Source organism: Ochlerotatus camptorhynchus, unplaced genomic scaffold, assembly GCF_037179485.1.
Source record: "Ochlerotatus camptorhynchus isolate MF236.1 unplaced genomic scaffold, CSIRO-AGI_Acam_v1.1 ptg000179l, whole genome shotgun sequence".
Taxonomy (NCBI): domain Eukaryota; kingdom Metazoa; phylum Arthropoda; class Insecta; order Diptera; family Culicidae; genus Ochlerotatus; species Ochlerotatus camptorhynchus.
Genome location: NW_027040669.1, coordinates 897,586 through 921,405, shown reverse-complemented (window position 1 = coordinate 921,405; position 23,820 = coordinate 897,586). Strand labels below are relative to the sequence as shown.

Below are 23,820 nucleotides of genomic sequence, written 5' to 3'. Positions count from 1 at the left end.
AAAGTTCCAGGATTTTGTGGGTCACAGAAATGTTTGGATTAATAAATCGCTTCGACTGCCTAGCAATGGAAGTGTTCTTCCAGTTTTCCTCTACTTTTGAAGATTCCCACGCTTTAAACCCCATTCTAAGAGATGCAGCCGATAAGCCACAAAAGGGCTCTGGCCCGATGAACTTATGAGAAGATCCGAGTCTTGCTAGTGCATCAGCTCTTTCATTTCCCTCAATCCCGCAATGACCAGGAACCCAATATAAGTTGACTTGATTATGACAAGACAATTTTTGAAGTGATTGAATACACTCCCAGACAAGTTTTGATGTACATGTCGCCGACTTTAAAGCATTTAGAGCAGCTTGACTGTCGGACATGACGCATATATTTGAACTCTTATAGTTTCTACGCAAACATATAACGGAACACTCTAAAATTGCTTGGATTTCAGCTTGGAACACAGTTGGCCATCTGCCCATAGGAACCGATATTTCTATCCCTGGGCCAGTTACTGCTGCTTCCACTTGATTGTTCAATCTTGAACCATCTGTATAACGGTTCAACATACTACTACACCAAATTCCAAGATCGATCGCACTAGAGAACAATATAGAGCTGTCAGGCAGGTAGGATCCCGAAACTCATCAGAGATCTTAAAGATGAATCCGAGTTGCCTGTTAGCTTTGGCTATGATATCCGTGTAATGTAGCTTAAATGTCAAAGCAGAATCAAGTGTAATTCCTAGATCACGAACGTTGTCCACACGCTGCAGAGGTTGGTTATCGATCGTATAATGCAATGGTTTAGCAAAAGGTTTTAGCTTGCGATGGAAAGTGATGATATTGCATTTTTGAACACTCAACGTGAGAACATTCCTAGAGCACCACTCTTCGAAACTATCGATCAGGTGCTGTAACCGCAGGCAGTCAGTGAAGCATCGCACAACCACGTACATCTTGACATCGTCTGCATAGAATGACCGGCAGCCAGTTGGAAGTATCAAACCGATTTCGTTAATGAATATGGAGAATAGCAGCGGTCCCAAATTGCTGCCTTGAGGAACGCCTGAGTTGTTTGAAAAATATTCCGATTGATCAGACCCGATTTTCACACAAAGCTCTCGATTGGTAAGATACGATTCAAACCAACGAGTGAGTCCATGAGAAACACCAAGCTTCTCGAGTTTGGCACTTAGAATGGCATGATCAACCCGGTCGAAAGCAGCCTTGAGATCCGTGTATACGACGTCCACCTGTGCCCCTGCCTCCATATTCCGTAGGCATAGGGAAATGAAAGGAGCGAGGTTTGTTGAGACCGAACGTTTGGGGTGGAAACCATGTTGGTCAGGAGAAATGTAGTTTCTACAGCTGGCAATTAAAGCGTCGTTGATGATTATCTCGAATACTTTCGAGCAGGCACAAAGTGAAGTAATTCCTCGGTAATTCTCCACATTTTGTTTGTCTCCTTTCTTGGAAATTTGGGAACATGAACGAAGATTTCCAACGAGAAGGAAATACACCTTGTTGTAACGAAATATTGAACAGCTTTGAAAGCGAAGAGGAAAGCTCTGTTGAGCATTTTTTGAGTATGGACGATGGAATGCCGTCAGGCCCAACAGCGTTCGAGAATTTCAGCTTCTGGATGGCAGAGTCGACGAGGTTCAATGTGACCGTGAAAATATCAAAGCTGAACGCGTCACTGGGAGTATCTCTGATTCCTTCAGCAACTTGGCTTAACGTTGCCGTTGAACCGTTGAAAACACTCTTGAAATGCTCAGCTAGGAGGTTACATTTCTCTAAAGAAGTGTTGGCTCTTTTATCGCTTAGATGAATCTCAACCGGTAGCCCATCCTCTTTCCTTTTTGTCTTCACACACGTCCAGAATAGCTTAGGATTACGCCGGAAATTGGTCTGCATACGTCTTGAGTACTTCTTGTATAGAAAACGGTTGTACATTCGGTAGCAATTACTTGCTAACGAAAATAATCGCTTGGTGAATGGATTACGGGAATGGCTGTATTTTCGAAGAGCCTTCGATCTCACACGCTTCAAGTGTTGTAATCGAGCATTGGACCATGCAGGTTTTGGAGCAGGTCTCCTCAGAGGCACACAATCCATTATTAATCGGCTAACAACTTCGTCGAAATATGTAGTTAAGGGCTTCATCAATGGACGAACATAAGTCAAGCGACTGCCAATCTACCTGCGCCAGTGAGTGATTCAATGCGACGTAGTCAGTTCTACGAAAGTCCAGGCTTTGTACATCAACGATGTTTTCATAGAGAACAGGAACTGATCGATTGATGGATGCTTCCAACGCTGGATGATCGGCGTCTAGATGTAGCAGAGGCTCGGATGCCTCAGTGACACTGCACTCTAGTGCGGCGGCTTCGTTCACCAACACAAGATCAAGCAGCCGAGAGTTTCTGTTTGGTACAGAATTAATTTGCATTAAACCATGCAGGCTAAAGCCATCCAAAAGAGCACAGCAGGAAGCAGGCATGTACGACCGAAGAATGTCAATGGTTGGATGATCATTCACGGAAATATTCCAAACAAGCCCAGACTGGTTATAGTCGCCAAATAGTAGAGCTAGATCGTTGTGATGTAATCGGGACAATACAGCACCAATGGAACTGATATGGTTCTCAACGCAGCTCAAATTAGATTTACGGTCAGGAGGAAGGTACATAACGCCGATGCTTATCATGTTGTGTGACGTCGTAATCTTCACGCATAACTGCTCAAGAGAAGTACTAACCAGAGCATGATCGAGGCAACAGTTCAGTCGTTTGGAAACCGCAATCAAGACGCCACCACCGCGTGATTTGGCACTGTTCATCCGATTACGGTCATTACGAAAAACTGAGAACCTACTGCCAAATAATTGTGCTGAGTGAATTCGATCATCTAGCCAGGTCTCGGTAAGAACTATTGCATCGTAGTTGGACTCAACAGCAGTCAAGAATAAGTTGTCAATTTTAGTTCGCAAGCCACGAACATTTTGATAATACACCACAAGTCCATCGGGTAACATAGGTTGGCAATCGGAAAGGCAAGGTTCAGTCGGTGGTGAAGAAGACGTTGCGTTGAAACGTGGAGGCTGATCAGGCGAGGAATTGGTTTCAATAAACGCATACTTGCCTGAAATCGAAGGTTGGAAGACCCCTTCATCGTTCTCAACCACAGGGCCAGAACGACTACGATGGCAGGAATCAGTACACACGACTGCGTTGAGAGGCTTAGGGGCTTCCATGGGGCGGTAGGCAATGCGTTCTGGGCTGACAGTTTCAGAAACGTGGCAGCTACGATTCGGTGCAGTATGTTCAGAATCGGTGTTATAAAGGAAGCCGTCATCGGTGGACTGCAGACCGTGATGTTCAGGATTGAAATAAGCAACATTGGAAATGCAAGACGTGCTGTAACTTGAAGGCATATCAGGCGAAGAATTGTCTTGATCACATTTGTACTTGCCTGTTGAAGCAAGCTGGAAGACCCCTGATCCACATCTAGTCACAGGACCGGGACGACTGTGATGAGCGCTGGCAGGAATCAGTGGGACTGGACTACACACTTAGAAATACCTAATTTTACACGTGACGGAATCTATCTTTGACATACAGGATGAGACGTAATCAATAGACTGATGCAAAATTTGAAATTTTCGCTCCACAGTGCTTAAACGGTTCCAAATTGGGTCCTGCTTAGCCTCCCAAAATTTGAACTACTTGAGTAAGAAACTGACTTGGCACAAACCATTTCATGTTTTTATGGGAATTACTATGGAAAAACAACTTTGTTCAAAATTACTTTTCAATCAAATGTAAGGAACAAAAGCTATGAATGATTAAAGTCACTGATGTCTTATGATTATGCTCATTCAACTGTTCAACAGGCAACATTGGTGTTTCTGGTGTGAAGAATAGAGCACAAATATCATGGCTTCTATGTCACACTGCAGAATACAGTGTTGCCCACAGAACAGCTGCTTGATCATGCCATAAGATGCCATACAATTTAATTTGACATTTGGCTAAAAAACAATATTCAGCAAAGTTGTAGCTTAGAAAATTTCTTGTAAGAATAGTGATGGAAATTTTCGAAAAAACAATATGGAAAATGGGTAGAAGACAATGAACAAAAAGTTTGGTTTTCCCATAGTAATTTCCATACAAACTTCGAATAGTTTGTGCCAAGTCAATTTCTTACCAAATGAGTTTAAATTTTGGGAACCTAATCAGGACCTGATTCGAAACCGTTTGAGGACCATGGAGCGAAAATTTCAAATTTTGCATCAGTCTAGTAATCAAACATGTCATGTAAAATTAAGTGCTCTGAGACTGAAAAGTTCGGTACTCGACGAAAAGTACGTTTTATTGAGCTGAGTTTTGCGTCTATTACGACTCAATTTTATGTCAAAAAAGACGCTCGTATATGTCAGTCTCAGAGCACCTGAATTTACATGAATTTTTTTAAGTGTGTAGAGGAACCAGGGGCTTCCAAAATGCAGTCCATAGTGCAACCCGGCGTGAAGTTTGGTGACTGTTTAATGCGTGTTCGATGAACAAATTGCCAGTGTCTATGTCTGTTTGTCTGTGGTTTTAGCCTTCGAAATCGATAGTTCGATATATTTTTTTTCATCCCCAGTCACGGTAAAGTTTAAATTGATATATCGACGTGTTTATGTGGGTCTCATTGTATATGAAGGCAAACCCAGAATGTACGTGTATGAACAGGCATTCTTGAAATGGGTCATTGGATGTACAGTACAGTAAAGCTATCACCTTCGATCGCCAGGACTAAAAATGTTTGCATCTATGTATTAAGAGTAGCTGCAAACAATTTTCCTCCACAAAAGCACTGCCGATCAGTGGGAAATGGATTGGATGCACACAATGCAGCCATGAGTTTTGAGGGATTCTCATTTCTAACAGTCAAAAATGACCTTACATTTAACGGGAAACTTTTTCAAAGTGACGGTCAAAGAAAGTTTTGTTAAAGTTTACGATTGTGGTGCTTCACCTACCTCACTGTGCGAGGGTGTTCAACGAAAGAAAATGTAAATAAATATAAATTCTGGCAAAATGCACAGCCTTACCAAAAAAAAAACCCAACAAGCCAAGATAGCACTTTCCACCAGTTGGATGGAAAAGTAATTGGCAACGGGAGGAACTCTCTCCTGAGTTTGTTTGCACCGAAATATTACAGAGCAAGGCGTTTTTCCAGGAAAACGATTCTACTTTTCTCCTTAGTTGGCTACAGGAGTTAAGGATGTGGTGTGACGGTTTTCCCTTTTCAAGGTGTTTTTTTTCCCTGAGTACAATGAGCGAAAATTTACTTAGCTCAGTAATTGATTTAAGCCAATTTATTTGGTGTTTCGTTCCCTGACAAGGAGGAGCGCAACCCTCACTTTATCTGCGGGTCTATTTTAAACAAAGTTCGTAATTACGGCACGGAAATTGCACTCCCTACAAAACCAGAAAGTTACGTGCTTGAACAACTCGACTGAATTCTGCTACGATCCGATATTTGTTTCACACATTATTTTCGAGGATTCAACATTTCCACCGCATTGAATCAAAATTCAGTCCACTCACCTAGCAAATGATACAGCAATCAATCAGCAGCAACACTCCGACGATGGTTCTGAGCAGTTGATTTGTACAAATTAGGTAATTTTATCACGTCCTCCCCGAGGGGAGCACAACCTAACCAGTTTGATTATTTATTGAAAAAACCAACGTCCGAAGAGAATCCTTGAAATGGGCTGATAACAAAAAAGAGTGTTTAAATATCCCTGCAAACTCCACGAACCGATAAATGATGATTAAGGCTTTTATTGACAAAAAAAAACGGATTTGTTACCGAGTAAGGAACCTTCTCCGAAAATGGAAACTGCTTCGAAAAGTGGTATTTGTTGGGGCGCGAGATTAGTGTAGGCTGGAATTGTCGCATGATGAGACGACGGTAGACTATGGCTCTAGAACGGTCGTTAATCCTTCCAGGACTTGTAGTTGCTATGTATTTACTTAAAGAGTTTGCAAAATTTCATCAAAATGTGGGCAGAATAAAGTTCGGCTTCATTACAGCATTCCTACAACGGACTGGAAAAAATCTAATCAAGCGCAATGTCAGTCCTTCTGGGAAACGATGGTCGTCTGGTTCCTGTGGAGTGTGCTTGGAATTTGGATGATGCATTCTTTTTCTATGATGGTTAAGTTAAAACTTGTTGATTCCGTGAATGCTTGCTAGCAACTGTTTTGCAAAATATTCAGTGTTGAATTAAGAGAACGTTATCTGTTCTCCACTAAAATTTATTTCTGAAAAATAAATTAGTTGAGATCGACTGTAGTGCAACTGTGCAAAATCTCTGCTGCACTGCTTGGTCCAGAGTTATTCGGCATGGTTCAAGCTAAATACCACCATGATGCCTTCACCGCCTTATCACAGGCATAGTTGACGTGGCTGTTGAAGTTGCTTTTTCTTCTTTTTCTTCTTCTTCTTGTTTTCTTCTTTCCTTTATTTAACGTCGGTCTCTGTTCCGCAATCTAGTGCCAATCACCGACGGACATCGATTGACATCCATTGACGGCAATAGAATGAGCAGAAAGGCAGCTTCCACACCTGCGCAGGATATCGCACCCATTCAACATACATGGGCCAGACCTTGTGGAACACCTGAAATGATCTTGATCTAACTTTGTCCCAAGTCTATCTCATACAGCAGTAGAGCCCACAAGCACATAACATATGTGGAACTCGATCATCAAAAATCGACCCCATTTCAGTGATTTCAAGTGACATCGATCTGTAAAATTGATTATACCAGCTGTAAAATGAAAAAGGGAGACAAGGGGGTAGTCAATTCTATTAAAATAATAATAACCTGCACACTTAGAAATAACTAATTTTACACGTGACTGAATCGTTCTTTGACATAAAGGATCAGACGTAAGCAAATATTTCATTTAAAATTAAGTGCACCGAGACTGAAAAGTTCGTTACTCGACGTTATGTTATGACTCAATTTCATGTCAAAATTGACGCTCATATATGTCAGTCTCAGAGCACATGATTTTGTCTAAAAGTGTGGTTTATGATTCTATGACTAGCACTTCTGAACTTATGTCTTTGTTAATCGTTAACTATTTACGTCCTTTATTTATAACTGTAAAGCTGGATCCAACAAATTCATCACCTTGCTTCATTCATTTGGATTCGTAGAAGGAAACATATGACTGCGCAAATTAGTAGTTTACTGCATACATTTTGAAGTCCCGAGCGAAGCAGCAATTTTGCAGCAAGTGACCAGGTTTAAGCTAAATTTTGCAGTGTTTTGAGGTGACCATCGTTCCATTCACAAGAGCAGCAGTAGCAGGACGATAAATCAAATCGAGTGCCTCGATACCTGTAATACCCAAGGATTCAGCCCTCCATGTGTCTCTCAACTGCGGCCAATTGCAAACTTTTGCTCAAACCCCAGCACAAAGATCTATTCCAATTACTTTGTACTACAAAACGTGGAATAATTGATCTAAAAGGGAAAGGAGGGGCGAAACAGGATCCTAGCAAACTTTGTTCGACCAATATGGCTAAGGTCCCAGGCTAAGACTGCCAGATAGGGGTCTCAAAGTTACCAGGATCGGTTATTTTTCCTATCAAGATTAAGCACTATTTACAAACGGAAGTAATCGTTTGGATCTATTTTACGCAGATTTAGCTTACTAGTTTGGTACAGTTTTTGCCCTAGTGTCTAAATCAAATTTGAAATATATTTTCGAATTAAACATATGTTCGAACCTTGTATAGAAAAAAAAATGAAAATAATAAAAAATATGTAATTTGAACCTGATGAATGTGGGAATTTAAGTAAGGGCCAATTCGAGCACCACTAGGGCCTAAAACTTGCACATTTATCCTAGTTTTATTTCTTGCTTTTCAAAAGAATTTCAACTTTTTTTTAAATGTAAAAGTTAATATCCATCCACAGAATATTTCGTGCTGAAATCGTAACATTCATAAGTAACTTACTAAAAGCACAGTGAAACAGATTACTGGTTAATAACGCTTTTTATTCGCTTTTAACCGACTTGAAAATACTAGTTAAAAAAACTTTTGATAAGCCCCCTGTAGAGCAAGTCGAAAAAAAGGCCGCTTTACCTTGATAATATACAAATCGCCGGCCACTCTGTAACTCTTTACTCCTATGGTAAATTTTCATGTCCGTGAAACATGGTGGACATTTCCTTACCCTTTCACTCCTATGAAAATCCCATAAAATACTGTCAAGCTTTGCGTAAAGCGACGGCGCCTCACTGGTACCATGTACGGTAACCGCGAAATACCCAATAATGACTACAAAGTAAGCATTTTCAAGGGAAATTAGGACTACTAATTGAATGAGTAAAATTTTACCCATTTATGAGTAATTAAAACTACAAAAATAAGTAGTAAGTATTCATTTGTGAGTAACGAACACTCATATATTGGTAATATTTTTACTCATTTAAGGGGTAGCCCCAGTCTCCCTCGAAAATGCTTACTTTGTAGTCAATATCGAGTATTTTATAGTCATAATTGGGTATTTTGGGGTTAAAGGGTGTCCACGATGAAATTGCCACACACAAAATTGATTCGCAAAATTCGAGTTTTCATCCGATTGCCATCAAATTTTCAGGGATTGAGAAATAACTATTAAACTTCATTTTACCATTTTACTCGTATTTTATTTACAGTCCATACGCAAATGCCCGCACCTTGGCCTTAACCCCGGCCATAAGATTCTGCACAACCTGTGAATCAACCGTTTTTTGCATGTAAACCCATACTTTCTTCAGTTCCTCGACTGTCTTCACTACCTTAGGTCGTTTAAGAAGGTGCTGCTTCATAATCGCCCAGTACTTCTCGATGGGGCGGAGCTCCGGAGTGTTGGGAGGGTTGAACATTTTCGGCACGAAATTGACCTTATTGTCCGCATACCACTTCAGCACGTCCTTGGAGTAGTGGCATGAGGCCAAATCCGGCCAGAAGATTGTTGGGACGTTGTGGGCCTTCAGGAGAGGAAGCAGCCGCTTCTGGAGGCACTCTTTTATGTACACCTGTCCGTTCATCGTGTCCTGGGTCACGAAAGGTGCACTCCGCTTCCCGCACGTGCAGATGGCTTGCCAAACCAGGAATTTCTTCGCAAATTTGGACATCTTCTGAGTGCGGACATGCTCCGGAACGCTGAACTTATCCTTGGCCGTGAAAAACAGGTTGCCGGGGATCTGTTTGAAGTCGGTCTTCACATATGTTTCGTCGTCCATGATGCAGCATTCAACTTTCGTCAGCATGTTGAGGTACAACTTCCTGGCACGGGTTTTGGCGGACTTGTTCTGCTTCTCGTCGCGATTAGGGGCCTTTTGTACCCTTAACGTTCGAAGCCAAGCCTTAGTTTTGGCCTTCTGGACAAAACTTCGGCTTAGGTGCAGCTTTTTAGCCACATCCTTAACGGAGGCGTTCGGATTTCGGTTGAAGGCCCCAACTACGCGGTTGTGATTTTTGGTGTTGTACGGAATACTTTTTCCTTCACTTCTGGGCTTCCGATCGGTGGTCAACCGTTCCTCGAACCGCTGGAATTCGTGATTCCCAACGTTTTAGCGATGGAACGATGCGAGAGATCCTTGTTCTCGTGATGAATGCGCAAGATTTTATCACGCACGAGCTGTTCTTTCGACTCCATTTTCGCGAGTTTTGATTACAGGACTTTAAAACTTGCAGGATGTAAATAATGCACTATGAACTAAATCCACCCAAATTTTCATTAAATTCTACCCAACGGATAAAAAGTTAGAGCAATTTCATAGTGTGGCAATTTCATCGTGGACACCCTTTACCGTGAGGTGGAGTGAAGAGATAATACAAAGTTCGCTAGATGTCATGCACACATTGACAGATGTTTGTGGGATTTTACCATAGGAGTAAAGAGTTGCAATGCAGAGTCGTCGAAAATCATCAATGCTTACTGAGTATGCAACCATGCTTCTCTTTAATTAGTTCGAATTTCTCAAGAATGGAAAACCACTTAAGTAAATCACCACGATGATTATGTAGAGGGAGAGTCCCTCTATCTAATAGAATTGGTGACTTACATGGATTGCCTTTGAGCTACAAGGAATTTACAAAAGAAGCCATTGTTTCCGTTTTCATCATTGGTCCTTCTGAACGCTCAGTGTCGATATCATGAGAATTTTATTTTGACAGATCGATGGCCATCTATACTAGTTATACCACTGAGGCAACACAAGAAAGGGGCCATTCCTAGTTGAACACTCAGTCGGTTAACAACGTCCCGGTCTCAGTCGCGCGGCATCTAATTTTTTTCGGTGTTTTTTCCGCCCGAGCGGTTTTTTCACCCCCCCCATTGGGTGCCCCAAGTGACCAGTGTGCAACAGAGGAAGTGGAATTCCATGGGCCGAGCCCCTTGGAGTTGCCATCCAGCTTTAATCCACCCCGGTAATCCATCCGGTCGTCAAGCCATTTTTTCATCATCGTGCCGACCCACCAACACCAATCATCACCACCAGCAGCAGCAAACGGACCATCTAGCTGCAACGGCTGATAGGTTGTTTACAACCGGCATAAGTATTAGACAATACATTTTGCAAGTCCATTGCCTCCCTATTGTAGTTTAATTTTGCCTCGTGGCGCGTGACTCTGTCTCTCACCCCTGGTAGGGGAGTATGGGTCATAGTGAGACAACTTTTTGCAAGTAGATATAAGTTTTTTTTTGTTTCGATTTTTTTTTTTTTTTTCTTTTTGATTTGTTCGTACGTCGGGCAAAAAATTTAATTACTAGTAATTAAAATTAATTAATTAGTGAAGGTTTTATTTTTTTTTCCTTCTTAAGTGGTTGCGCACCGCTTTTGCGCAACACTTATGGCATCTTCCGATGCCTACGTTACGCGAACCAGATACTATGAACCGTCTTCGAAAGGACCATGGGTTGTCTTTTTTCGGCCCAAAAATAAACCTTTGAAAACTCTCGACATAACGAGAGATTTGCTGCGTAAGTATCCGGGAATCTTGGTACACAAAGAAAGATTCAACAAACTGCGTGTAGAAGCACCGACTTATGATGTGGCAAATAAAATTGCTGATCACGAGTTGTTTAGTGTTGAGTACAACATCTACATCCCTTCTCGAGATGTGGAGATAGAAGGCGTGGTCTCCGACGCGAGTCTGACTGTCGAGGACTTGAAACATGCCTCGGGAACTTTTAAAAACTCGATATTCGCTACCGCGCTAGTGAAGATACTGGATGTAAGGCAACTGCATTCAGCATCTTTGCTAGACGGTAAAAAAGTTTATAAACATTCAGACTCGTTCCGGGTGACTTTCGCAGGTTCAGTTCTCCCAAACTTTGTTAAAATTGATGGTGCTTTTTTTCCGGTGCGGTTGTTTGTACAGAGGGTATATAATTGTACCAACTGCAAAAGACTGGGACACTCGGCCAGCCATTGCGGCAACAAAACTCGTTGTGGCAAATGTGGTGAAAACCACAAAGAGGATTCTTGCCACAAAGAATCAGTAAAATGCGCTTACTGTGGCGAGAATCCTCACCCCTTGCAGGAGTGCCCGATGTACAAACAGCACTCCGATAAAGTGCAGCGTTCAATCTCTGGACGCTCCAAGCAGACATATGCTCAAATGTTGAAGGCTGCATCAGCCGTCCAAGATGCAAACCAATTTTCGGTTTTGTCAGTTGAAGAATCGGACTCTGACTCATCCGATGAAGGTGATTCTACGGTGGTACACGCACCTTCAAAAATAGACGGTTCCTCAAAAAGAAAATGCCCCTCCCCGAAAGTGCGCCGTAAGAAAACTAAAGTCACCTCCAGACGATTGCCAAATTCCCAGGGTAATGGGGATGAAAAAACAAAACCGAAGGCTCCTGTTGATCCAATCCCTGGATGCAGCAAGAATTTTCCGCCATTGCCCAACAAAGATAAAAAAAATAAAAAAGCTGCTCCTCAAACTTCTCAAAAGAAATCCAAGTCCGAACGAGGTTTGCTAGCTTTTTCGGACATTGTGGAATTCATATTAAACATGTTCAACATACAAGACCCTCTAAGAAGCTTAGTTTCTGCCTTGCTTCCAACGTTAGAATCATATCTTAAGCAATTGACTGTTTCATGGCCCCTCCTTGCATCAATCATATCTTTCGATGGATAATTCGTCGAACGAGGTTGAAGATATGATCACTGTGCTACAGTGGAACTGCCGTAGTCTAGTGCCTAAACTAGACTCGTTCAAATTTTTACTTCACAATTCTGATTGTGATATATTTGCTCTCTGTGAAACATGGCTTTATTCCGATAAAGAACTCAACTTCCACGATTTTAACATTATACGCCTGGATAGAGACGATTCTTATGGAGGAGTACTTTTAGGGATCAAAAAGTGCTACCCTTTCTACAAAATTTCCCTTCCTGCTCTATCAGGCGTCGAAATCTTCGCTTGCCAAATAAATGTGAAGAACAAAGACCTTTGCATAGCTTCAGTTTATGTTCCACCAAGAACCTCCATTAGCCGTAGTCAACTCTGGAATCTAGTTTCGATTCTTCCATCCCCAGTATTAATTCTGGGTGATATGAACTCCCATGGCACTGGGTGGGGCGATCTATATGACGACAATAGAGCGGCTATTTTTTACGATTTAAGTGACGATTTCAATTTGACTATTTTGAACACTGGTGAAGCGACACGTATAGCAAAACCTCCGGCTTGAGAAAGCCGACTCGACCTATCTTTGTGTTCAAGATCGCTATCATTGGATTGTCAGTGGAAGGTTATCAATGATCCCCATGGTAGCGATCATTTGCCAATTATCATTTCAATAAAGTGTGGCCCTCACTCTGCAGAACCATCTCGGGTTCCATTTGATCTTACAAGGAACATCGACTGGCAGAAATATGCATCGGCGGTGACAATCGGTGTCGAATCAATAGATGCGCTTCCACCATTGGAAGAATATCGATTCCTAGCCGATTTGATTTACAAAAGCTCACTGGAAGCACAAAAAAGAAAAGTTCCAAGTGCACCCTTTAAAAGGAGACCAGCCACACCTGGATGGGACGAAGAATGCACAAAATTGTATGTAGAAAAATCTGATGCTTTCAAAGCTTTTCGTAGACACAAAACCTCCACATACTTCGAGGAATATTCAAAGCTTGAGACAAAGCTGAAACAATTAATCAAAGCAAAAAAACGCGGTTATTGGCGCAATTTCGTCGAGGGACTCTCACGAGAAACCTCAATGAACACCTTGTGGAGGGTGGCTCGCAACATGCGTAACCGCTCATCTTTCAATGAGAGTGAAGAATACTCCAACCGATGGATATTCGATTTCGCTAAAAAGGTCTGTCCGGACTCAGTTCCAGCACAAAATATTCTTCGAGAAGCGTCTCCTAGCGGCGGCTCTCTGGATAGACCATTCTCAATGCTGGATTTCTCTATGGCTTTTCTTTCATCGAACAACTCCTCACCGGGAAGCGATATGATTAAATTCAATCTTCTGAAAAATCTCCCAGATATCGCTAAAAGACGCTTGCTAGATTTATTCAATTCCTTGCTAGAAAACAACATTGTACCGCCTGAATGGAGACAAGTCAAAGTAATAGCCATTAAAAACCTGGCAAATCAGCGTCTGACCATAACTCATACCGTCCGATTGCTATGCTTTCGTGCATTAGGAAATTGTTGGAGAAAATGATCCTTCGGAGACTCGATCACTGGGTCGAATCAAATAACTTGCTATCAAATACACAGTTTGGGTTCCGCAAGAGCAAAGGAACAAACGATTGTCTAGCGCTGCTTTCCACAGATATTCAACTGGCCTTTGCGCACAAGGAGCAATTGGCTTCAGTATTCTTGGACATTAAGGGGGCTTTTGATTCAGTTTCCATTGAAATTCTGTCAGACAATCTGCACAGATGTGGACTTTCTGGAATTTTAAATAATTTCTTGTACAATTTGTTGTCAGAAAAGCAAATGAACTTTTCTCTTGGAAAACTGACAACTTCCAGAATTAGTTACATGGGCCTGCCCCAAGGCTCATGTCTCAGCCCTCTTCTTTATAACTTTTATGTCAAAGATATCGACAACTGTTTGGCAGAACAATGCACGCTAAGACAACTTGCAGATGACGGTGTGGTTTCCGTAAGAGGTCCACATGCCGTGGACTTGCAAGGACCATTGCAAAATTCCTTAGATAACTTGTCTTCTTGGGCTATGAATCTAGGGATCGAATTCTCGCCGCAGAAAACTGAACTGGTAGTGTTTACTCGAAAGCGGTACCCAGCCCAAATGCAGCTTAATCTTTTGGGCAGAAACATTACCCAATCATTGTCTTTCAAGTACCTTGGGGCCTGGTTTGATTCAAAGTGCACTTGGAATGCCCATATTACGTATTTGAAGCAAAAATGTCAGCAGAGGATCAACTTTCTCCGTTCAATTTGCGGCACATGGTGGGGTGCTCATCCGGGAGACCTCATAACGCTTTATAACCCAACTATTCTCTCTATTCTAGAGTACGGCTCTTTCTGCTTTCTCTCGGCAAGAAAAATTCACCTAATAAAATTGGAACGAATTCAATATCGTTGTCTGCGTATTGCTCTAGGCTGTATGCACTCAACGCATAACATGAGTCTCGAGGTTCTGGCAGGAGTAACACCCCTCCAGAACCGTTTCTGGGAGCTCTCTCTCAGAATACTAATCAAATGCGGAGTGACGAACACACTTATAATTGCTAATTTTGAAGAAATTCTTGGGTTGAACACACAATCTCGATTTATGAGAATCTACCACCACTACATATCATCAGATATGTGTCTTCCTTGTTATACTCCAGACCGTGTTCACTTCACCAATCGCAGTTCCTCAATTGAATATGATCTGACCATGAAACAAGCAACTCATGGGATTCCCGATCAACTTCGACCTATTATTATTCCGCGTATTTTTACTGAAAAGTACCAACAAGTCAATTGCATGAAAAGATATTTTACAGACGGGTCCCGTCTCAATGGATCCACTGGCTTCGGTGTCTACAATGAAAACTCTAGCGCCTTCCGCAAACTCCAGGAACCTTGTTCCGTTTTTGTTGCTGAGCTGGCAGCAATCAACTTCGCATTGGGGATGATTTCCAATATGCCCACAGACCATTACTTCATCTTCTCGGATAGTCTCAGTTCGATTGAGGCTATTCGGTCGATGAAACCAAGTAGGCACTCATCTTATTTCCTTTCAAAGGTAAGGGAGCAGATGTGTGTGCTGGTCGAAAGATCATATATGATTACCTTTGTATGGGTCCCCTCACATTGCTCAATCCCAGGCAATGAGAAGGCGGACTCTCTCGCAAAGGTGGGCGCGCAGGAAGGCGAATTGTATGACAGGCAAATTTCACACGATGAATTTTACCATTTAGTGCGTCAGAGTACCTTTTCGAGTTGGCAAACCGATTGGGACACTGGAAATCTTGGACGGTGGTTACATTCAATTATTCCTAATGTTTCTTCGAGAGCGTGGTTTAAAGGCTTGGGCTTAAGTCGTGACTTCATTCGCGTGATGAGTAGACTTATGTCCAACCACTACTCGCTAGATGCGCATCTCAATAGAATAAACCTCGTGGACAGCAACATCTGTCGGTGTGGAAACGGTTACGATGACATCGAACACGCAGTTTGGCAATGTACGGATAATGACGCCGCCAGAGAGCGACTTTTGAATACCCTCGAGGCCCAAGGAAGACAACCCTATGTTCCTATCAGAGACGTGTTGGCAACCCGTGATCTCTGCTATATGCAGTCCGTTTATGTTTTTCTTCAAATGTCTAGTATAAGAATTTAATTCCTTTTGTCTTTTGTCTCTCTTTATTAGTTTTTGTTTGTCTTGTCCCCCCGTCTCGATGAGTCTCATCGTCGCCCACTGGTCACCCACCATAGCCGGTCGAACTCCGGACGAAGCTAGAACAGCACTACCGTTCATACTGGCGACAAAGCTCTGATGAGACAACGAAACCCTACCCCAAGCTCCTCCCCTGATCCTATCCTTCGAAAATAGACATAGAATTAAGTGAATTTTGTTACACACAGTGAACAATGAATTATCGGCTCCGTAAAGCTAACGCGATTGAGCCTCCCAAATAAACGAACTAGATAAAAAAAGAAAGGGGCCAACTTTTAGTCAGTTATTTTGTATGAAATACAATATTGATCCGGTGCAATATTGATCTCCTCTCTGTTTTGATTTCGATGACTACTAGGCTCTCTATGTCACTGTATGGATCGCGTTCATTGAGATGTAAACAGGTGAGGCCCAGGTAATTTTTTGTCTCTTTTGTTCCTCCACTGTCAACATTGAGTTGCCATCTTGGCTTTTAGAAAATTGGAAGCCACCATATTGGATTTCAAAATTCAGGACTATCTCACTACGCAGCGCTAATGTGCAAATAAAGCTCATGTGTACCGTATGCGTGATAATGTTTACACCATCGTACAAATAAGGTTCCCGTTTCACCTGTGCATACAATGCCTTGGTTTTCTTTGCATGCACGTAACCTATAGCTCTTACCGTAGTAGGCTGTGTATAAAGGAAAATTATTTACTTAGTTTGACAGTTGCACCATGATGAAGTGGCAGCGTATTCGTGATTTGTCCCACGCGCAAATGTCACAAAAAGACATTTCAATCGCCGTGGGAGTGTCCCGGTGGACCGTCAAAAGGGTTTTAGACCGAGAAAAGAAAGGACAACTATCTGCGAAGGTGGTAACAGGTCGTCCGAGGTCAGCTCGGTTCCGAGGGTTATCGCTGCTATCAAAAGGAAGATTCGGGTGAATCCAGTGCGTTCAAGAAGGAAAATGGCAAAGAAACACAGGATCAGTGACTTTACGGCACGGAAGATCGTAAAGGATGATTGCGGGGCGAAGTCGAGGGCACGGAAAAAAACTCACATGATTACCAACCGTATTCGGAAGCTACGAGTCGAACGATGCAAGAAAATCTTGAACTTCCTTAAGCGAAAAAATCCGGTAATCCTGTTCACCGACGAGAGCGTGTTTACCGTCGATACCGTATCAAATTCCAGAACCGACCGGTGTATTAGTTCTCTTCCGGTAAAAGACGTGGCTGACGAGCAAAAGAACGTGTATCTGACCAAGCATGCTGCTAGCGTTATGGTGTTTGGGTTGGTGGCTTTCGATGGCAAAAAAAATGGACCCGGTGTTCATTCCAGAAGGCGACAAGGTCAACACGGAGGTCTACATCGGGATTTTAAGTAAGTATGTTCTTCCGTGGATCAAACAACAGTACGGTTCGAAGCCAAATGTTGTATTTCAACAAGATTGGACTCCGTGCCACACCTCGAACCGCACTCAGAAGTGGTTGCAGGCACATCTTCCGTTCTGGGCGAAGGATATGTGGCCGCCATCCAGCCCCGATCTTAATCCGCTGGATTACTCAAAATGGCGCGTCATGAAGGCCAAGGTCTGTTCTAAACGCCACCCGAGTACAGCAAGACTCAGACAAACATTGACCCGTACCTGGAGAGAAAAAAATCACGACTACAATATTAGAACCTGCCGTGCATTCCGGAAGCGTGTGGAGGCCATAATAGCAGCAAGTGGAAACTCGATCGATGATTAACATAGTTTAAGACTCTGAGAAACATCCCTCCTTTGAATAAATAAAAAAAAACTTGAAAACGAAATTTTTGAGAATTTTTTTTAATTTTGACATTTCTCAATGGTGCAAACATTATCACGCTTACGGTATATGGCCAGGTTCTCGAGATACAGTTTAGATAGGAAGTTCACATGCTCACTAGCGCTGCGCAGGGAGAGAGTTCTGAACTAATATGAACACCATGCAAAAGGAAATGATCACTTGAAGAACTTTGCTAAAGACAGTAACTTTCTGTATGGCCAGGATCACGAAATATTCTATGTTTGACCTATGATCCATATATTATAGCACCCGTCATAAGTAACATAAAAGTGAAGCGCCTCTAGCGGCGTAGTTCCCAATGAAACCTGAATCCAATGACAACTTTGTCCAAGACAGTATATCTCTATATATTGAAACAAATGATATAATCCACCACAGCCCCTATTAGTGAAAATCCCATAAGCTGTGGGTATCCTTATTCGCGGATAACCCGGCAATAAGGATCCGGCAATTAGGATTCCTGACTGTACATCAATAATTTAACTTGTTGATCATTTCGATTATCTTCCTAAGGAACTTAAAATATGTAGGGTAAACGCTCCTATAGTTGCGGTACGTTAGAAGCGTTAGGTTCCTATAGTTGTGTTTCGAGTCTCCATGCACAACTATAAGAACCTAACGCTTCTAACGTACCGCAACTATAGGAGCGTTTCCCCTATGGATTTTCGGCAAAGAATGCTCAGAGTAGAAAAAAAGCATCAGGTTATTTTTCAAGTAAATTTATTTACAAGGTGGATGACAGTTCTTCAACGTCAATTACAATTCGGTTGAACCCTGATGTGATTCGAGCCACATCGCTGTAATGTCACTATAAAGTCTACCAAATACTCGCATATATTAATGAATCTGATCCTTAAAACTACTTTCACTTAGCCTTAAATTATGTCCTTTACATAATCCAACACGCTCCAACACGGGTACATGGCTATGGCACCTACGGTAAAGTATTCCTACAATGAATGTTATTCCGCTGTCGTCGCTTCTAACGACGCACAATTTATTTGGCACTGGCATATGTAAATATCGTAATCACCCTCCCAGCATCCATCCCAGTCAACTCTCGGGCACAAATTGGCTTGTTTGTTGCAATTTTCCACCTCAAGGGCACCACTGATCAGTTGGATGTAGTTCATCACTATAGTCGTATACAATTCGCGTTTATCCAAATCATGAATAATTTATTGACTTCTGTGAAACGGGTAGGCCTCTCGGTTACAATTCAGCGGTGTATCAACTAGTTCCGTTGATAAGGCTGCCACTACACCGCAGACTGATTTATTTCAGCCCCACACAAGTCAATCGCATTAAGAGCTTATCGAATCTTGCACACATACACACACACACACAGCAATTCGATGCTCATCAAACGTAACTCTCCTGGCGGTTGTTGTCCAGCATAATGATGCCCCCGTTGGGTTGCCGTTCGATGGTTAATCTTGTTATGTACGGATTTGCGGTTGTCCCAATCGAAAGCGGCGGCGGCGGCGGTGGAGGAGTCGCCCTCGGAGCACCGGCACCGGATAGGCTCTCATTCAGTCGTCGGTTCAATTGGGAAATGTCCCGAAAGTGCTCGTTCCGATCGTCCAGGGTACGCTCGAAGCGGGAAAAAATCGGCACTATTGTCGACTCGAGCAGTTCGTCGTGGCATCCAATGGCACCGCTCGAGACGAGCCGCGACAGGACGTGGAGGATGTTTTTGATTGTCTTGCGCTGGGCTTCGGTTTCCACGCGGCTGTCCATTCGTTCGTAAAACTTCTGATTGAAGGTTCCGGTGAGGAAGGTCACCAACGGGCGGCCGGTCAGGTGCTGGTGCGATTTCTTGTTCGAGGACATGTTGTACAGCATCGAGGTGATTTGCTCCTGGGGGGATAAATTAAAGAAGCAAGAGAACGAAATTTTCGCTGATCAGTTGGAGTTTCATAATTAGAGTGTGGGAGGGAAGTTTTCGGGTGCAGGGGGAAATGGCCGATGAGGGATATTGTTTGCTTGGTTTAAAAGAACAGTGGACGAAATTGGGGAAAAAATATTCTGCGGTGCCTAAATCCCCAATGATATGGAATTTTTATTTATAAATATGGTTAGTAAAAGAACAATAGGGGAGACTGGACACATTTCAAGCTGAACATTACATTAGGTTTCTAAGTAACATTGATCGATTCTCTTCGTCGACTTTCTCTTTCGTTAGCACATAATCGTTTCTTGTTATGTTTGTCGTATTAGATGCTAGATAAAAGCTTCTTTTATCGATCTGTGTGCTGAAAATACCTGGGAATGCCTTTACATGGTCGTGGGGATACGAAGAGAAAGTTGACGAAGAGAATCTGTCAATGTTACTTAAGACCTTATGCAATGTTCAGCTTGATTTGATCTCTGAGGACATTTGGTTTCCAGAAATTTTGAGCAGACTTTTTTCACGTAAGTTTCCACAAAAATTCGTCTAAACGGAAGGAAATGTTATGGTGACATTAGCATCGGATTGTGGAGCGAATATATTTTTGACAGCAGTTCGTATCTCTTTAGACTTTTTTTTGCAGTGGAGAAATACGAAAGTTTCCAATATCTTGGCAGGCAGATAGCATTAGACGGCAGGACCAAGAGCGACATAGGTGCACGCATCAAGCAAGCAAGAGTTAGTTCCTCGAAAATATTGCATTTTCCTTGTAGCGTACTAGTGCACGTGTCTTTGAGACGCATCTACACAGGCGATCCATTTTCTTTCCTTTTGGAATTAACGAAAAACCAAAACCGCTTCGGGTTCCTTCGTTTGTAAAGAAATCGGTTGTACAGTTGATACCTGTTACTCGCTTGCGTGAATATGCGCTTTAAAACAGGGCAACAAGAACGGCAGAAATTTCGTAGAGCGTGTTATCTTATTCGTTTTAGCTATCGTAAACGCAACTTGGACCTCGGCGGCTTAGGAGCAGGTCGGCGAATAGGAACACTGCTGACGATGGCTTGGTTCACCTTTCCGTTGAAATAAACCACTGCATCGTCCACACAGGCAACCATCTCGCGTATCTGTCAATCAATATCAACACAATACTGTGTAATCAACACGGCGAAAGTCCAAGCTTTGCAGATCAACGGTATCCTCGAATATTGTAGGAAGCAGTAGCTGAACGGTGACCTCAAGAGCAGGGTGATTCCGATCGAGGTTGATTAATGGTTCCCAAGCATTCGAAACAGCATTTTCACGTACGACATTTTCATTAGCTAACACAAAGTCAGGAATACGACCATTTTGATTAGGATTGATTTGCGTTAAACCATGCAGACTGAACCCATCCAACAAAATTGAACTGGGTGCAGAGAGATACGATTGCTGAAAATCTATGACCGGGAGATCATTCAGTGAATCAGACCAACCCAATTGATTGTAGTCTCCAAACTGAATTGCGATATCCGAAACTTCAAGATTCGAGAGAATTTCTCCAATAGAGTTAACGTCGTTATTGATGTCAGCAACATTTGCTCTCCGATCTGGTGGCAAGTAGATCCAGATTCTTGCGTTACCGGTGGGGGTTTTAATCTTGATCCACAACTGTTCAAGAGTATCACAGACAGATGTAGGATCTAAGCAGCCCCTCAAGTGTGAAGACACGACGATAAGAACGCCACCACCCCTGGAACTGGTGCTGTTTACAGGATTACGATCATTTCGAAAAACAGTATACGAGCTGCCAAACAGTTGCGTTGACATAATGCGGTCATCAAGAATCCGAAGCGGCAAGGAAGAAGTCGTCAATCTTAATGCGTAAGCCTCTAACGTTCTGGTACTAGATGTTGAAACGACGTTCATTTGAGTTCAAATTTTGGTGCACTATTCCCAACCTATCAGTAAGGAAGTTGGTGAAAATGGAGGAAATATGTATCGGAGCAGTCCAAGTCACCATCCGGAAGCTCGGTGAAGAAGTTACCTTCGAGGACACATCGAAACATGGCCGTAAACCGGGACTGGTGGACCGAAAAGTGAACCAGAAGATTACCTAGCTTTCGTAAATTAGAAAAGTGCCTCTGTTCGAGATTTGGCCAACAAATCGTAACGTCAAACGTGCCAAGGCAAGAAACGGGCTTCTTCTTCTTCTTCATTTCTTTATTTAACGGCGGTCTCTGTTCCGCAATCTAGTGCCAATCACCGACGGACATCGATAGCCATCCATTGACGGCAATCGAATGTGTAGGAAGGCAGCTTCCACACCTGCGTAGGATATCGAACCCATTCAACACACATGGATCGGGACCAACGACTTAACTTCCCTTCCGAAGGAAGACGTGACCAGAGATTTTTATGCCTCAGAAAAATCCCACCGACCTCGGCTGAGATTGAACCCAGACCCATTGGGGTGTTAGAAAGCAGTCACGCTTACCACTACACCACTGGCGCTGGCTACGAAACGGGCTGAAAACGTTCAAGAAGCAGAACAAGCCGCATCCGTCAAACCGTGGGCTCGGAAGCTATGCTGTGTAGGAAATTGGTGTGTTATTATGGACGATGAAACATACGTCAAATTTGACTACACAAGACGCTTCCGGGAGACCAATGCTACCGTGATGGTCAGAAAGCTGACGATGCCGATTAGTAAATTTTTACCGAAAAATTTAGTAAAAATGGCATGGTTTGCCAAACGATTTGTGAGCGTTGCAAGTTACCAAGGCCATTTGTGACAAAGCAGACGATGGACACTCAAATTTACGATCGGGAGTGTTTTAATCCGTCAACATGATGGAAAACTACTATTTTGGTCCGATTTGCTGTCAATGCACTACTCGAAAGACACGGTAGTGGTATAGAGCAAACAATTTGCAATACGTGCCAAAAGAGATGAATCCTCCGAATTGTCCGGAGGCCTGGTCTATCAAAATTGTTGACATAGAACTACGTCTGTGATCTCTATATAGGGGTACACTTTGTGAAAACTGAAAATAGAAGATGTAACAAAATTATGAAAGATTTTGAACGTTAATAACTCAGCTGCCTCTGGACCAATTTCAATAATTTTATCACCAATCGGTCAGAAATATTTATAAGCATCTGCTTAAATTAAGACTTTATCATATCTTAAAATTAAGCTATTGAAAATTGCATGAATGTACAACTGTTTCTATGATAATTATCGCATTCGATCGCTCACAGAAACTGGATTCTGGTCTTGAAAAACAAAATCTACCAATACTCGAAACATGTCACATTATAAACACACCACACACTGTCAACAAACGCACAGATACAGACAATTTGAGTAGCACGTATGCTGGCCTTCTTCACACAGTGAAAAACAATAGGTGTAGTAGACGAACACAGCAAAGAGTACAAGAGTCACAAAACGTATCGGTACCGCCATGGTTAAAGTGGCGCAAAAACGAGAAACTGCACCCAAGTCCTGCTAGCCGGTTCATTTTGAATTTCCCACCACTACCGCAAAACTGAAGTGGTCAAGTGAGTAGAAATGTCCTCGAATGTACTCCTGGAGAGTATGACGTCCGACTAACATGAGATCTTGTTTTGTAGCATACGATACCGAACATCGTGACAATTGTGCCTATGCGGTGGGATCTTAACACTCAAACGGAATTTAGTTAGTAAGTAAAATCGAATACGAAATTCCAACATTGTATTAGAAAAAACATATTTACGCAGATTCTTTGAAAAAGGCACAATACATGTGACCGAAACGTCAGATGAAAACTTAAAACCCCGTTTTGGAGCATCAAAAGACTGAAAGCCGCATAGGTCCAATAAAATTATTACCGATTGCCTGCGGAAAGCGATTTCCCTAGCACAGATTTCAAAGTTGAATTCCATTTGGTCTCACCAAACGGTATTTTATCAATAACCTCGTTGTGAGTGGTGGTATTCTCCAGTAAACAACGAAAGGCTCCCCGCAAGCAGCTAGCTATCAAGGCTGGCCTCAACCGCTGATCGGATTCAGTTCCAATCACCGTGTGTGGTGGTGTCCGGTCGTCGGCATCAGCATCAGCAGCAGCAGTGCTTTCGGCGCGTGGCGTTGAACCTTGTTCTCCAGTACACAACGAAAACCGGCCTGCAAGCAGCGAGCTGCAGCCCACTTG

The 23,820-nt window shown here is 42.6% G+C and overlaps 1 protein-coding gene across 1 annotated transcript in view; it reads right to left on the bottom strand.

Annotated features, from left to right (window-relative positions):
* Positions 1-18,510: 18,510 nt before the first annotated feature.
* The window catches only part of LOC135701903 (uncharacterized), a 211,382-nt gene continuing 206,072 nt past the window's right edge, over positions 18,511-23,820 (bottom strand). The window contains exon 6 of the mRNA XM_065222850.1: positions 18,511-19,611. Within this exon, the coding sequence (XP_065078922.1) occupies positions 19,114-19,611 (498 nt within the window). The 3' untranslated portion in view covers positions 18,511-19,113. The remainder of the gene's footprint in view (positions 19,612-23,820) is intronic.